This window comes from Muntiacus reevesi, chromosome 10, assembly GCF_963930625.1.
Source record: "Muntiacus reevesi chromosome 10, mMunRee1.1, whole genome shotgun sequence".
Lineage (NCBI taxonomy): Eukaryota > Metazoa > Chordata > Mammalia > Artiodactyla > Cervidae > Muntiacus > Muntiacus reevesi.
In genome coordinates, this window is record NC_089258.1 from 16,333,361 (window position 1) to 16,348,845 (window position 15,485).

Sequence of the window (15,485 nt, forward strand, 5' to 3'; positions counted from 1 at the left end):
TTTTAAAAACTGAAAGCATTTTTTAAAATTTATTTTAGTTGGAGGCTAATTACTTTACAATATTGTAGTGGTTTTTGCCATACACTGATATGAATCAGCCATGGGTGTACATGTGTTCCCCATCCTGAACCCCCCTCCCACCTCCCTCCCCATCCCATCCCTCTGGGTCATCCCAGTGCTCCAGCCCTGAAAGCATTTTAACATAGGACTCTAGAATACAAGTTTGGACATATATCATTAGCTTTATATATAAAATAATTTAAATACTATTTAAACCTTAAATTCTATACCCAAACTATTCATCAAGTATGAGGAGAAATTGAAAATATAAATGTAAAAGGCCTCAAAAGTGGACCATTGAAATATACCACCTTCATCAGTCACTCTGCTAAAATTCTTCAGAAATAACAGTAGAGAGAGTTTTAAAAGACATAGTACACAAAGATGAAGAATAGGCCAGAGGAAGGCAGCAGTACATTCAGGAAGCAGATAATTATAGCTTGACGAGGCCCAGACAAAGCTGAGGCCTAACCCCTGAAGGGAACATGCCCTGCCGGAACAGGGAACAGTCATTTGGAGGTTGCTTTGACTTTCCCTGGGAGTATGGGAACTGTCCCTGGGGGCAGGGCCTCAGGGGCCATTGCCACTGAAAAATGACCTCCAAGCCAGAGCGTTCCAGCCGTGTGTGACTCTCAGCGCAGGAGACTGAGAAAGCTATCTTCCTTGGAGGACGGAACAAATCAACCAATTTGTTCTGTGGAACCTCTGAAAGAGAGACTGTGGGTAGGAGGAGAATTAGTAGAAAGTCCATATGAGAGGCAGTCCATCCTCGCCCTGACAGAGGCCTATGTGAAGAAGCTTGGCACTACTAAAGGGGGCAATGCAACCTCACGCCTCTGGAGAGAAAACTAAACCTCTAATAAAAAACAGGCACAGGGGAATTCCTTGCTAGCCTAGTGGATAGGATTCTGGGCTTTCACTGCCATGGCCTGGGTTCAATCCGTGGTCCAGGAGTGAGACCTAGCAAGCCACATAGTGCAGCCAAAAAATATACACACAGCAAGTTGCTCGAACTAGATCAGGAGCCCATTACCGTTAGGGACCTAATAAGCCTTATACCATATGGAATATGTGAACAAACCTCTAGGGGCTATCATGTTTCCCAATAAAAATGGTTTTGCTTCTGCCTTCAAAATCGGTTGCCAGTATGAATTATGTTACAAGTTGATTGTAATCACACTTGGCCTCTGTATTACAACTATAGTTGAATTCAGAAATGTGAAATGGTAGTATTATTTCTGAGCTCAGGTTTTGGAATCTGATTGCCTTAGGTTTGAATCAGTTTACTAGTTGTGTAATCTTAACTTTTTCAAGCCTCAGTTTCATTTAAATGGGCATTATACCAATGGCTTCATATGACTGCTGTCATCTGTGAATGAGCTAGTGCCTGTTAAGGACATGGGGCCTTTAACTGTTAAGAGGTCAGTAAACTGTATGTGGCAGTGTGGACGTGTAATTTGTCTTTTGAAAGAGAAAACACCTTTAAAGCTCAAAAAGTCTGTGACTCTATGAAAAAATTTAAATTAGACCATAATAACTTCTCTTTTTTTAACTTTTAAAAAAGTATTTTTTATTTGACTGTGCCGGCTCTTAGCTGTGGCATCTGCAATCTTTAGTTGCAGGATGTGGGATCTAGTTCCCTGATCAGTGATTGAACCCAAGCCCCCTTCATTGGGATCACAGAGTCTTAGCCACTGAACCACTAGAAAAGTCCCCAGACCATAGTAGCTTTAAATTATAATCAGTTTCAATGCTTTGCACATTACTTTGAGATATATAAAACAGTGAGAGTTTTATTAATAACAAAATTGCCAGTGAATATCTGAATATTACTTTCATCATCTGCCTGCATTTCATTATTTTGCTGGCACAATTACATTTTAAAAACTGTATGAAGACAAAGTTGTGAAATTACCTCTAAAGAGTTTCTAGCATTGATTATTACATGTATGTGTGTGTGTGTATTCAGCTTCTTAAGTATCATTTCTGACTATTGTAAAAGAAACCAACTTGCCTTGCTTTTTAATTATTAGCCTAGAAGGGAACAGACTACATATAAAAGCATACAATTGCTACCCAATTAGTTAGAATGAAAATGACAATCTTAAAAATCTCAAGAACTACTTCTTGGACTTATATCCCCACCTGAAGTGATGTTTATTGTCTAGTACTCTTAATGGAGTAGATCTTTTAAGGGTACACTTGCCTTCAGATTTATTGCAGGGTGTATGTTTCTTGGCTATATATTTGACTGATTTTGCTTGCCTAACTTTCCCCTTTCCATTCTAAACAGGGAAGATATAAAGGGATTATTTGTGTAAGCTCTTTTCCTGCCTAGGAGTAGAGTGATTTTATAGCTGCAGAAGGAAGAAGGCTAGATAGAGAATTCTGGGGGTGGACAGAGGTACTGAGGTCGTCGCCTGCTCGTTTGTTAGTATGTGTGTGCAGAAGGATTCCCAAGGGGCTATGATACGTGCATGCTTGTGCATGTGTCACACCAACCTGTCTTACCAAGTTCTTTCCCCTGAGAGAGCCCTAAGCCACCAAAGCCCCAGGAGCAGTGAGCCTAGGTCTTGGTTTCTAAATACCATCAGCTTCCTAAAGAAACACTGATATATGTTGAATAAATCAGTGATCTGTGAGTCAATGCCGATAGAAAATAAATAAGGGAGAAGTAAAAGCTCGTTTTTCTGGTGAAAATCTACTTGCCAGTGTGGAAGGAATGATGGAGACAGTCACCCTTTGGCACCCCTCGTGTGGTTGACTCAGCTCTGAGGCACCAGCAGGCCCAGCAGGCTGGTGAGTGGATGTCTGACTGAGGAGCCAGACAGTGGCCTGGTCTCATGATGTCCCCTTGGAAAATTCCAATAACAGAGGGAAAAGGGTGGCTTTTGGGTCACCCCAGAAGCACAGGAGCGTTTCTGGAGCACTCCCAATGTGGCATCATGAGGAGACATCAGACCTGGACTAAGGTCCAAGAGGCCTCATTTTCCAAACTGCCTAAACTGCCTGGGGGAATGTAAGGGTCACAGGAGGGAGCTGGGAACATCTGAAAATTTCTGGTTGGAATGCTGTGTTTTGGTAAAGCAGGAAGATGGCCCTGTTTGGGGAAATGCCACTGAGTGTCCAGGGATGAGGGGTATCATGACTACCACTCACTCTAGATATCTGTGAACATTCAAGGATACATTTAAACTCAAGATTCAAGGTTTCCCATTCATTTAAGTGGCAGGGGGGAGTGAACTGGATAGTATGACTGATCCATAACACATGGTTGGTTTTCTCTAAAGTTCTGTTTAAAATTCTCTTCCCTTTGGACCAGCATCCAGCAGCCATTCCAACAGTAAAGTGGGTCTCAGGTAGAAAACTGGGATGAATAACAAATTCCCAGCTTTCTCAAAGCTACCATTTTTTTCTATCATAAACACCAGGAGAGTTCTTGACTGCAGACTCCAGGCACATGGCAAGCAGCTAAATAAACACACACACAATCTGCACCCCTTTTTTGGCTGCACTGTGTATCATGCGGCTTCCCTGGTGGCTCAGATGCTAAAGCGTCTGCCTGCAACGTGGGAGACCTGGGTTCAATCCCTAGGTAGGGAAGATCCCCTGGAGAAGGAAATGGCAACCCACTCCAGTACACTTGCCTGGAAAATTCCATGGACAGAGGAGCCTGGTATCATGCAGGATCTTAATTCGATCAGGGATCGAACTCATGCCCCCAACATCGGGAGCATGGAGTCTTTAATCACCGGACCACCAGGCAAGATCTAAACATCCACTTTGAATCACCACTTAAGACAAACTTCCTGTGAAAGACTGACAGGCCCAGTGTATGCACAGGATCAGCACAGCACAGCCTGTTCGCAGCCTGCCCAACACACAGTGAAGCGCAAGGCTCCCATGTGCTCCCTTTAGGTACCAGGCCTGGACCTTAGTTTTACTAGTGGCAGAATGTGAAGTGTCTAAGGTGATTTCCAAGTCAGGCTGATAACTTTCCTGTCAACCTTTTTTTTGTGTGTGTAGCTATTTTTCATGTTAAATATTCTAAAACACACTGGCCAGATGGCTGCCTTATCTGAGTACATCCTCTTAATCCTTTCTTGGTGATTCTGTTGTCTTTTTTGAATGTCAAACACAGTAATATGCAGAACTTTTAATTGCTTTTGAAATGTACTGATATTTGGCTGTGACCTCAGACCCCCTTTGCATTTAGTTGTATCACTTTTTCCAACTTTTCTGTCTTCTCCCTCCAGGCCACTTGTATAGGTACACTCTATCGCTGAGACCCATGCTTTGTATTTCTATCAGCGATGGTATCTAGACTTTGCTGTTTATGTTGTGTCTCTGGGCTGCTCTTCAGCCTTTAGTTGCTTTCTTCCTGTCAGCTTTGAATATTTGAGGTCACCAGGCAAGTGAATGAAGCTGGATAAATGGGGCAATATTATTAACTTGTATAGAAGGAAACTTGCCACACAAGTCCCTAAGAGCTCTCCAGAAATGCCCGATCTCTTCCTAATGTCAGCATTTTTACTTTTGGTTTTTATTTTAAAAACTAAAAGGAGTACATTTTATTCTTTTTTTAGTGAAAGCTTCTAATCTAAAGCCTCCTTTTGCTCATGAGAAGAAGGCCTAGAGAGGCTGAGGTCTGCCTGGAGGCAGACCAAGCCCTTGGGCCTCACGCTGGAACTGGCCCAAGCCACGTGCTTTCAGCTCAGCCTGGAAGTTACACTGCCACAGTCACATGTTCTCCTTTACATTCCTCATACAGTTGTTATTAATTTAGAAGAGCCTGAGGTTTAAAAACCAGCCAGCACTTTCCATTTAAAAAATTTAGGTATACATTTTCTCATAAAAACTGTCTCCCTGAAATTAGAAATCATCTGTAAGTTTAAACCCAGCCCACGCCAGCCTTTGGTCAGAATGGCTTGGTGTTTGGATGTGTTCTTGCTCTATCAGCGTCTTTCACACACGGGTCTGAGAGCGCTGGCCTCACACGCTGGCAACAAGCTCGCTGATCTGTGGGCTGGTCCTTCAAAAGTTGTGACACATGTTTGTCCCCACAAGACCTCACTTGAGGGAGCTTATTTTGTTCAGCCTATCAACTACCTGTGGCCTCAGGAAGGCCCCATCCTCTGAAGCCCATAGGTTCTGCCAGGATGCCATGATGCCTAGATGAGAAAGTAGCACACCTGATTATTAGACTTTCAGGGAATGCAAGACACACCCCACAGATTTTGCTAACCGTTCCTTCTCCCCACAGGAAAAGTACCCAGAGGCTGTGCAGCTCTCAGAGGGGGCCTCCTCCAGCTGCATGGGCATTAGGAACCCCAGTCAACCTGGGTGAGTACACAGGCCCCACCAAGTCGCTCCCCATCCCAGACGGGTCTTTCCTGTTAAAAACGATTACAAATAGTAGAAAACAAATGTAAACCACCTAACTGACATCTTGAGATGTGTCTGTGGAGTGATAACAGATAGCAGGAGAGCACCAGGGGGAGCTCGTTGGGTGAGGGAGGAGGGGAATGTGGGAACTGTAAACACAAATGGGATCTATAAGGAAAAGTCCAGCAGGTGCCGGTCTCACTGCTGGAGTCCTTAGGAAGGAGAGGCCAAGGAGGGGAGGCCAGACGGGTGGAGTTCTATTTTCATCAACTTATTTCAGGAAAGGTGGGGAGTCTGCAAGTACTGAGTGCGGGGAGAAGTCATCCAGGTCTCCTCCCACCCACTGTGGTACCTTTATGTGCACGTGGGCAGGATGTGCTTCTGTGACCTGCGCCTAAAGATGTTTTGTTCCAAGCCTTAAAATGGTGTAGTTATGTAAGTCTCTGGAACATGCCTTGTTATCCAACCTTATTTCCAAAATTCACCTATAGTGGTGCCTATGCTGCTGCTAAGTCACGTCAGTCATGCCCGACTCTGTGCGACCCCATAGAAGGCAGCCCAGCAGGCTCCCGTCCCTGGGATTCTCCAGGCAAGAATACTGGAGTGGGTTGCCATTTCCTTCTCCAGTGCATGAAAGTGAAGAGTGAAAGTGAAGTCGCTCAGTCGTGTCCGACTCTTGGCGACCCCACGGACTGCAGCCCACCAGGCTCCTCCGTCCGTGGGATTTCCCAGGCGAGAGCACTGGAGTGGGTGCCATTGCCTTCTCCAGTCCATGAAAGTGAAGAGTGAAAGTGAAGTCGCTCAGTCGTGTCCGACTCTTGGCGACCCCACGGACTGCAGCCCACCAGGCTCCTCCGTCCGTGGGATTCCCCGGCGAGAGCACTGGAGTGGGTGCCACTGCCTTCTCCAGTGGTGCCTATAGCTGTAGCGAATTCATTTTCACTGCTTACACTCCATTAGGTGAATATATGTATTTCTGCATTCTTCAAGTCTTGGGCCTTTGGGTTATCATTATCTTCCACTATTTCTAACATTCCTGTTTATGTCCTTGGGCACACAGTACGCAGGCTTCTCTTGAGCATATACTTAGAAACGAAATTCCTGGGTCATAGGGCAGATTCACCTATCACTGCCAAATTCCTTTTAAAGTAGTTTATCAATTCGTATTTCCCACCAGTGATCTTTTAAGTTCTCACTGCTGGATGTCCGGTACTTCACTTGTACTGTCACACTAGCATGTAGGGGGCACAAAACCGCATCTCACTATGGTCATTTCCTGTATGTTAATGATGTTGAGTATCTTTTCATGTTCAGCTGGCCATACTCTCTCTTCAGCTGTGGGTCTTTGAGATCAAGGGAGTCTGAGCACAGCCTTGGGGAAGGGCAGCAACGCCAAGGGTGGTTGGGAAGAGAGCGGCGTTCCTGCCCATGTAGGCATCCTCTCCTCTAGAGAGAGTCAAGTGCCTCATACAGTTTAGTCTGATTTTAAAAGCACTCAGCAATGCATCTTACCTCTTTCAGGTTTGAACTAGTCATTGTTTGGAGGATAGAAATAGATGAGCAAGGGAAGGTTTTGCCGAAGCTCGATCTTCTCACCAAAGTGCCGCTGCGAGGTAGGGATGTTCTGGTGATTTCTCACTGTGCTCAACACAAACACCTACTCATTTCATCTGGTTTTATGTGGCAAGAATAAAAAGTAAAAAATGTCACTGATGTACTTTTAAAATAGGTTTTCAAAATATTTTTTGTCCATAATCACTCAAAAAGCACATGCATGTGGGACTGCCCCTCTAAGGCCCTCCTAGGCTATGAATGCCTGATGTCTCTGCCTCAGGCATGTGGGGAGGTGCTTGGTTCAAGGTTGTGATTCAGTTGTACTGGCTTCCCTTCAGTTCGGCCAGTTGAGAATGAGGGAAGTGTCTTGGTGAAGTGTCTTACCCGATGTGTGATTTGTTTTCTTTACAGCCCTGGAACTGGACAAGAACAGAGTCATAGAAACTGCTCCTCTCAGCTTCAGAACCCTACTGGGCGTGCTGGGCATTGAAGCCACTCTAGAAAGCCTGATTAAATCACTTTGCACAGAGGAAAGCAGCTAATTCCCAAACAGTGAACAACTACACATAGGAGTAAGATGCTGCACCTGGAGGTGTGTGATTTTATTGAATATAAACATTTGCTCTTTTCCACTTAGAAACCTTACCTTTAGAACACGTTTATGCAATTATGGCACATTATATATACGTTGTCGGGACATGAAAAATAAATACAGTTATTTAAATTCAAAATACCAAACAAGTGACACATATAGTGTATTTTTTAAAAGTAAACTCAACATCTGAGAACGTACAGAAGTGGCTATCCATCCTGGGACACGGGGAGCCACCGTGCCCCTACCTTGGTATGAATCTAAGGGCAGAGGTGGCACCAGCCCATCTCAAAGGTTGGCCCTCCTACCATCCATCACTGAGGGACTCCTGCAGGGCTTACCAGTGCAGCCTCATTCTTTTACATTCCTCAGACACCCCCGGGGAGCCACACCGCCCTCCTCACCTCCTGACTCTAGAAGCAGCACTGGAGGCTTTCACTGCACCTCTCAGCAAGTTCTCTGACATTCACTCTTCATGGTCTTTCACAAAAAAGTAGAGTGGTTAACATTAACAAATGCAGTAAGACAGCAAACACGGCATTGTCCCTTCACACAGGGCCTTAGCCCCCCAACCCCTCTGCACAGAAGAAGCAGTGTTTTCATTAAAGTCCCCCAGAGTCCTAAGTGCTGCACTGACCTGAGTTGCCAGTTTAAAGTAGAATGGGTGAAAACACTGTTTCCATCAAATAAAAGCCTCAGGGAAAGGGCTGAGGTGGAGTGTGAGAAGTGCAAAGGGTTCAGTCAAGACCTTCTAGATACTCATCTTTAATTTTTTCCCCCCCAAATAGAGGGTGATTGTTTTCAGACCGTTCACTCCTGTCAGAATAGGCAACAGGAGGCTGCCCAGCCCACGTCCTTGAGGGGCTGGGGTTTCAGAGCTCCACACACAAGAGATTCTGGGTCCCCTGCATACCCTGGTGCTGGGCAAGACCATCCTCACCCCAGGCCAGCAACAAGGAACAACCTCAGGCCAAAACAACTCTGATAGCTACCTACTTCCATGCACTCTGGAGCCTGCAACTTGACCATGAGAACAGGGCTCCATGCATAACCCTATGTGTGGAATCTCCACAGCCCTGTACCCCAGCATCCCACATGAATGACAGGCATGTGTTATATGAATATCTTTTTGAACCTCTAAGTGAAGAAGTAAGAAGTAAATGGTAGGACAGGACTGAAGAATAAATTCTAGAAGAGCTGGCTTGATTCAAATAAGCATAATTCTTAATTTATCACAAAATTCCCCACAAAAATTATAATCAGCAAAATATTCTCATTTTTTGTGTAGTATTTTCATACAATCTCATGGTTTCACTATTATATTACAATAAGCCTTCATTAGTCCCTCAAAATGATGATATAAATAATCTATACACCCTACCATAGAATAAAAAACTGAAGCCAAGATTCCCAACAGTTTTCATAGCAGCTGGGCACACTTTTGGTGACCCCAACAAGAACCCTCTTGGTGCCAGCCAGGAGTCGCTCATCATGCAGAAGCAGGGCCTTGGGCAGCCCCGATGGGGAGGTGTCCAGAATTACTCAAGGCCATCAACACCACACATCTTAGTGAAACCCGAATCAGGATGCTGGCCCTGGCAGAAGTAGCTGAGGTTTCCCGAACATCCAAAAATGTCAGAACACAGAACTGGCAGAAGCACAGGCACCCCATGACACCCACCCTGGGCATAGCAGCTCAGAGTTACAGCTCTGCTTTCAGCTCCACAGCAGCAATTTCAGGTGGGAAAGAATACCTTGTTTCCCCTAAAGTTAAAGATAAAATCATTCAACACAAAATAGAAAGTCAGTGCTCGCATGAGTGGTGTCTACCCCTGCCCTGAGTCCCACGCTGCCTGCTGACCCTGAGCAGAGCAGTGGGTACAGCACCTCCACATGGGCTGTGAGCCCACTGATGGGAACTGACGCGCACGTCGGCAACTCTGCTCTCCACAGCAGGGAGCTGCTAAACCCGCGCTGACACAAGGCTTGTGCTGGGAACATTCCAGTAGCATCTGTGTTTTCTTCAAAGTCCAAACTGTAAGGTCTATGTGACAATTCAAGTTTTCTATGTTAGGATTCTGGTGGTAGGAGATCCAAACCTTGGGTCTTATAAGGCTTTTTAGAGATTAGATGTGAACCCTGGGTGGAAAGGGAGAACTGCCCAGGGGGGCCTCCAGGGACACAGCACACTGCTGGGCTCATATCCAACATTCCTTGTCCTGGAAGCTGTCTCTAAGGGCATTCCATGTCTCCCAGAGGCAGTCCCACCTGAACAGGGGTTGAAAAGCAAAAACATTCACAGCCAGAAGTCACCCAACACAACAGGAAATAGCTCTATCATTCAACCTTCACATTCTGTGTTCAAGTGTCAAAGCCACTACAAGAAAAAGGTTAGACCTTATGGAGAACTAACGTGCAGTCTTCACTTTCCTTGAACCTCGTCGACATCACAGTGGCATCTTTGGCATGTACGGTCTTTAAATAGTAGTTGACTATCTTGCCATCCAGTTTATACTGATGAGGAATGCTCTCGTAGGGCTTGAGGTCAAGGTCCAGCACAGACACAGAGAAGGCAAACCTAGATCTTGATGAAGGGACAACAGGCCTTTGATCGGAGCTGGAAGCAAAAGAGCAATTTCAGAATACACAAACCTCCCAAATCCTCTCAACGCAACTCACAAACAAAGAGCACCCATTCTGTGCATCTATATATGCATTCCATCTCTATCTGTGCCAGCTGTATGCCTCATGCTTGAAGCTTCTGCAAGAGAGGCACCTACTGTGATACTTACCAGCACACCAGATAAGAAAGAGTTAAAGTGCAGAAAGATGGAAAAGCAATTAAGTAGACTAGGCAATTGATATTCCCCATATCCCAGTAGTATAAACAAATGCTAAAAATGTTACTTATCATGAGCCAAGTATTACAAAACCTAAGAAAAAGAAAGTAGATCTAGCCATGCAACAGCCAAATGCATAAAATGTTAAGAACAGACTTCTCTTCACGTATCTTCCCCCATGTCTGGTGAGAAACTCTTGCTCCTCTATGCTTTTTCACATTAGGAAAGAGAGATCTGGCTTCATGTTTTGTTCTCAAATGGTTTCATGTTTTATTCTCAAATTGTGTCTGTAGTGTTTTCTATTTTGTTTCTTAGGGTTTAGCTTTGTGGTTTTTCTAAATATTGGAATACTTGTATGCTTATAACAAAATGTAAACAATTACTTGTACTTAAAAACACTTGATGCAAAGAGCTGACTCACTGGGAAAAAACCCTGATGCTGGAAAAGATTGAGGGTAGAAGGAGAAGGGGACGGCAGGATGAGACGGCTGGATAGCATCACCGACTCAATGGACATGAATCTGAGCAAATTCCAGGAGATAGTGAAGGACCAGGAAGCCTGGAGTGCTGCAGTCCATGGGGTCACCAAGAACCGGACATGACTCAGAACAACAGCAACAACCAAAACACTTCCAGGCTAGTTCTGAATTTTGTACTAACATTTCTATATATACCTCTTAGCTCTCAAGGTGCTCTCAGTATGCATCCAAATGATTGGTTAAATACATTACACGAGCTCGGTTTAGCCCAAGAGAGAGTATTAAGGAGTTCTGGTTTCTCCATGCATACTATACTAGATTTAGACATTATTAAAAACAAATGAAATACCAATTTCTAAAGGTCCTGCCTGGGAGAGGGAGGCAGATAAAAACACTGCTCTCTAACAACCTAGTTAAGGCCTGGGCTCTCGTTCAGTCCCTGCTGAGAAGTGCTGTTTACAGGAAAATGAGTCCCTGGCTCAGCTGCTGGGGTCTTAGCTACTCCCTCCTGAACAGCAAAGAACATGAATACAAATTAAGGTCTTGCTTCTGAGTCTCACTCTCAGGGCCTGAGACCCAAGCTTCATGCAGCTGGGCTAGGACAGTGAGTATCTCTGGCCCTCACCGGGGCTGCACATTTTATAGGAAACCACACATCACATCAGAACCAACACCCAATAAGATGACGTGAATCAAGAAGGGAATCCATCACACAGAGTCTGGTGAGAGCATAGCGCAAGGGCCACTCCTGAGGAGCCTACTGGTCAGCCTCAAGCTCCCAGTGAGCCCAGATCTGAGTCTTCTGATACCTAAAATGCTTCTCTCCCCTGCGGATGACAGGTGCCCACATGGGCACACGTCCTGCACACACGTCCTCACTCCTCTCCCAACATGTCGATTTCTGTTGAGCAGCTGGTCAAGGGTGTCAGGACTCCTGGCCCCGATCCCATCACATTTCTGTGTCCTGACTACTTCCTTCCTTCAGGAAGGGCAATAGATAATAACATCTGTGTGGTTTTCTCTCATCTAACAACACTAACTTAATCCAAATGAATTCCTGCTGCTAAGCACTGGGAGCATTTTCTTAGGGGATAATGAGAGATTTCAACTAAACAATTCTTTTAAAAAATATTTCAGTTATGCCCTATAAATGTCCCTTCGTGTTTCCTATCAGAAAGTGGACAATCCTATGCCTGCCAAGAGGCAGGACTCCTAGGAATGTTTAGTTCAAAAGCATCAGAAAACCGAGTGGCTGGCAGCCAGTGACACAAGGTCATCTTGACCCAGGAACACATATCAGAAGATTATAGAACATTCCACAAAACCGTGTGTGGGTTTGGCACCCTGAAGATTAATGCTAAAGATGCCATCTAATCAATGAGAGATTATCAGGTTCATCCTGAATTCCTAAAAAACAGAGATAGGATTGGATAATGATATCCTGGGAGAGATGCTGCAAAGAGGAAACAGAACAATGGAATGCTGTTTTAAAGGCTTTGAAATGTCTATAAAGGTTGGCACATCAGGACCTGGAAAAAGGAGGGAAAATAAGACCTAGAGTAACCTACAGCTTCTTGGCCTCTGAGCCATGATGAAAACTTGGGGTTTTCTTTGACAGAAAGGTATTTGCACATCTAAACTGCTTCTAAATTCCTTGAAATATTTTCTTAGAAAATAGTAGTAATCTTGAATTTAATAGAACAAGCTTTTAAAATTATTGTCAAAAATGTCTATTTGACTTGTTACAAACTTCTAAAGAGCAAGAGTTAATAATCCCCATTGTATTAAGTAGGCCTTGGAAATTGGCCTTTGTTTATAGACAAGATCCTTCAAGGGCCTCTCTAAATATAAAGACACCAACTCTCTTGCCAAGCCACAAAACCCTACTAGACCAAAGACACGTGTCACAGCGGAATGTGCCTCACCTTGCATCCTGCAGACAAGGAGAGAGCGCGATCATGATGGAGCAGTCCTTCGCAGTCATGGCAACCCGGTACTGCTGGACCTGCAGGGAAGGAGAAGTCAGTTCCACGGCATCCCCACACATACCTTTCCCAACCGGAGAGGTCCGGGAACTGGCCCCAGATCAGGGGTGGGTTAGGAAGACCCAGGCCCAAAGGGCTCATCAGAGGCCAGTCCCGCCCTCTGACCTCTCACTGTAGGCAAAGTATGGACCCTGATTCTGGAGACCTAGGACTTCAGCACGAAATCACAATCCACCTTGTAAGAAAAAACAACAGCCACACTGACAGCAGTATCACCCTGGGTCTTTGTTGCTGCATGTCGGCTTTCTCTAGTTGCAAAGAGTGGGGGCTACTCTCTAGTTGCGATGCACAGACTTCAGTAGTTGCAGCACAGGGGCTCACTAGTTGTAGCTTGTGAGTCCTAGAGCGTGCAGGCTTTAGTAGTTGGCACATAGGCTCAGTAGTTGCAACTCTTGGGCACTAGATCATGAGTTTAGTTGCTCCATGGCAGGTGGAATCTTCCTGGACCAAGGATCAAACCCATGCTCTCTGCATTGGCAGGAGGATTCTTATCCACTGCGCCACCAAGGGAAGTCTCATTTGAATTTTTTAGATTGAACCACTCTCACTTTTACAAAAATAAACTAGTTACCAAAAAGTGGGCCCTACACATTATCACTGGCCTCAACATCTGTGTGATGGCAGATCATAACTTGTCTCACTTTCAGTCATTTCCTTCAATGAAACACATCAAGAGAACTGCCCTGAGACAACATTCAAGCTTCATTCCACAAGGCAGGAATGTGTGGGAAAGAGGGGAGAACCACAAGTGTGGGTTACAAAAGTGTGGCCCTAAGTGTGGCCTGCAAAAATCTTTACAGTAGGAGGAAAAAGAAGCTCTTCTCCTAATATTCATTTAGCTAAGAAATCAAGTATTTTACAATATATACGCCCACAAAAATCCAGTCTAAAAGAATTAAAGAGATAAATATTAAAAAGAAAATATAAAATATTACATCCTAATCTGCAAGACTTAAAACATAAAAGCCATGAAAGAGAAAGACATCTGAATACCTAAAAATAAAAAGCTTTTGATATAGTTATAATCCAAATATAAAAGACTTGTTGAAGAACAGGAGAAAATACCTGCAGCATATAATAATCAACATCAAGAATATATACAAGATCTCCCTGGTGGTTCAGTGGTTAAGAATCCACTGTCCAATGCAGGAGGTTTGATCCCTGGTCGGGGAACTAAGAGCCCACATGCTGAGGGTCAGCTACTGAGCCTGTGCCCTCTGGAGCCTGCGTACCACAAGTAGAGAGCCCATGAACCATGATGAAGATCCTCTGTGCTGCAGCTAAGACCCTACACAGCCAAGTAAATACATTTTTTTAAAAATATATAAAGTGCTGCTGCTCACAATACCTAAGACAGGCAAACAACCTGCAAGTCCATTGACGAATGGATTAAGGTGTGGCACATACATACAGGGGGATACCACTTGGCCATAAAAAAGAACAACGAAATAATGCCAGCTGCAGCAACATGTATGCAACTAGAGATTATCATACTAAGTCAGGTAAATCAGAGAGAGACAAATACCATATGGTTTATTACTTAACACATGGAGTCTAAAATGTGACACAAATTTATCTATAAAACAAAGAGATTCACAGACGTACTGAACAGACTTGCTGTTGCTAAGGGAGTGGGGGTTGGGGGAAGGATGGATTGACAGTTTGGGGTTAGCAGATGCAAACTATTATATATAGAATGGATAAACAACAATGTATATCACAGGGAACTATATTCAATATCCCTAATAAGCCATAATGGAAAAAAATATGAAAAAGAAGCTATATATATGTATAACTGAATCACTCTGCTGTATAGCAGAAATTAACACAATATAAATCAACTATACTTCAATAAATTTTTTAAAAAATACATAAAATACTAGACCAATATGTAAAAAGAAAATGAATCAAAAAAGATATGGACCAAAGAAACTGACAAGATAAAAAACAGCCAATACATATATAAGATGTTCAAATGTACTACTAATCAAGGAAATGCAAATTATAACAGTGAAAATTTTTGTTTTCATCATAAAAGTGTGTTTTTTATATATATATAAATATGAATATATATAAATATAAATATATATATATATATATATATGAAAGGGCTAGACTTTCACTTCAAGCAATGCTGGAGTATAATCAGGGCCAACCCAACTGCTGAAGTAGAAAAAGCTAAATAAAATATCAAAAACACCTGCTTGAAGGCAGAGGTCACAAGACCGGCAAGAACTGCTTAACCAGGGGGAGGACAAAGACCTTTTCTGCCTAGGGAGTGGATGACAGTTCTGGAAGGCCAGCCAAGAGACACTTTAACCTCCAGGGCTATGGGGACAGGAACCACGATGAATCCCTGCTCTGGGTTAGTATCCAAATGTTGCAGCTTTAGACAGGGTGAGCCAGAAGTCAACAGGCCTTACCAGGAACTGCAACTCTGCTTCAAAGAGAACAGTCACCAAAGCTGGATTAAGATGGCCCCAGTTTGCTAATGCTTCCCGGTCCCTAACAGAAGCAAACCTAAAATTCT

General features: G+C 43.9%; 2 protein-coding genes across 3 annotated transcripts in view; one reads left to right on the top strand and one right to left on the bottom strand.

Annotated features, from left to right (window-relative positions):
* The window catches only part of CENPP (centromere protein P), a 227,883-nt gene extending 220,342 nt beyond the window's left edge, over positions 1 to 7,541 (top strand). For both annotated transcript variants that reach the window (XM_065946868.1, XM_065946869.1), the window contains 3 exons: positions 5,324 to 5,403; positions 6,967 to 7,058; positions 7,411 to 7,541. In XM_065946868.1, coding sequence (XP_065802940.1) covers positions 5,324 to 5,403; positions 6,967 to 7,058; positions 7,411 to 7,541 — 303 coding nt within the window. The remainder of the gene's footprint in view (positions 1 to 5,323; positions 5,404 to 6,966; positions 7,059 to 7,410) is intronic.
* Positions 7,542 to 7,572: 31 nt separating this feature from the next.
* Positions 7,573 to 15,485, bottom strand: part of IPPK (inositol-pentakisphosphate 2-kinase) — a 48,023-nt gene continuing 40,110 nt past the window's right edge. Inside the window, exons 12-13 of the mRNA XM_065946862.1 lie at positions 12,836 to 12,915; positions 7,573 to 10,208 (exon numbers count right to left, since the gene is read on the bottom strand). Of these exons, the coding sequence (XP_065802934.1) occupies positions 9,983 to 10,208; positions 12,836 to 12,915 (306 nt within the window). The 3' untranslated portion in view covers positions 7,573 to 9,982. The remainder of the gene's footprint in view (positions 10,209 to 12,835; positions 12,916 to 15,485) is intronic.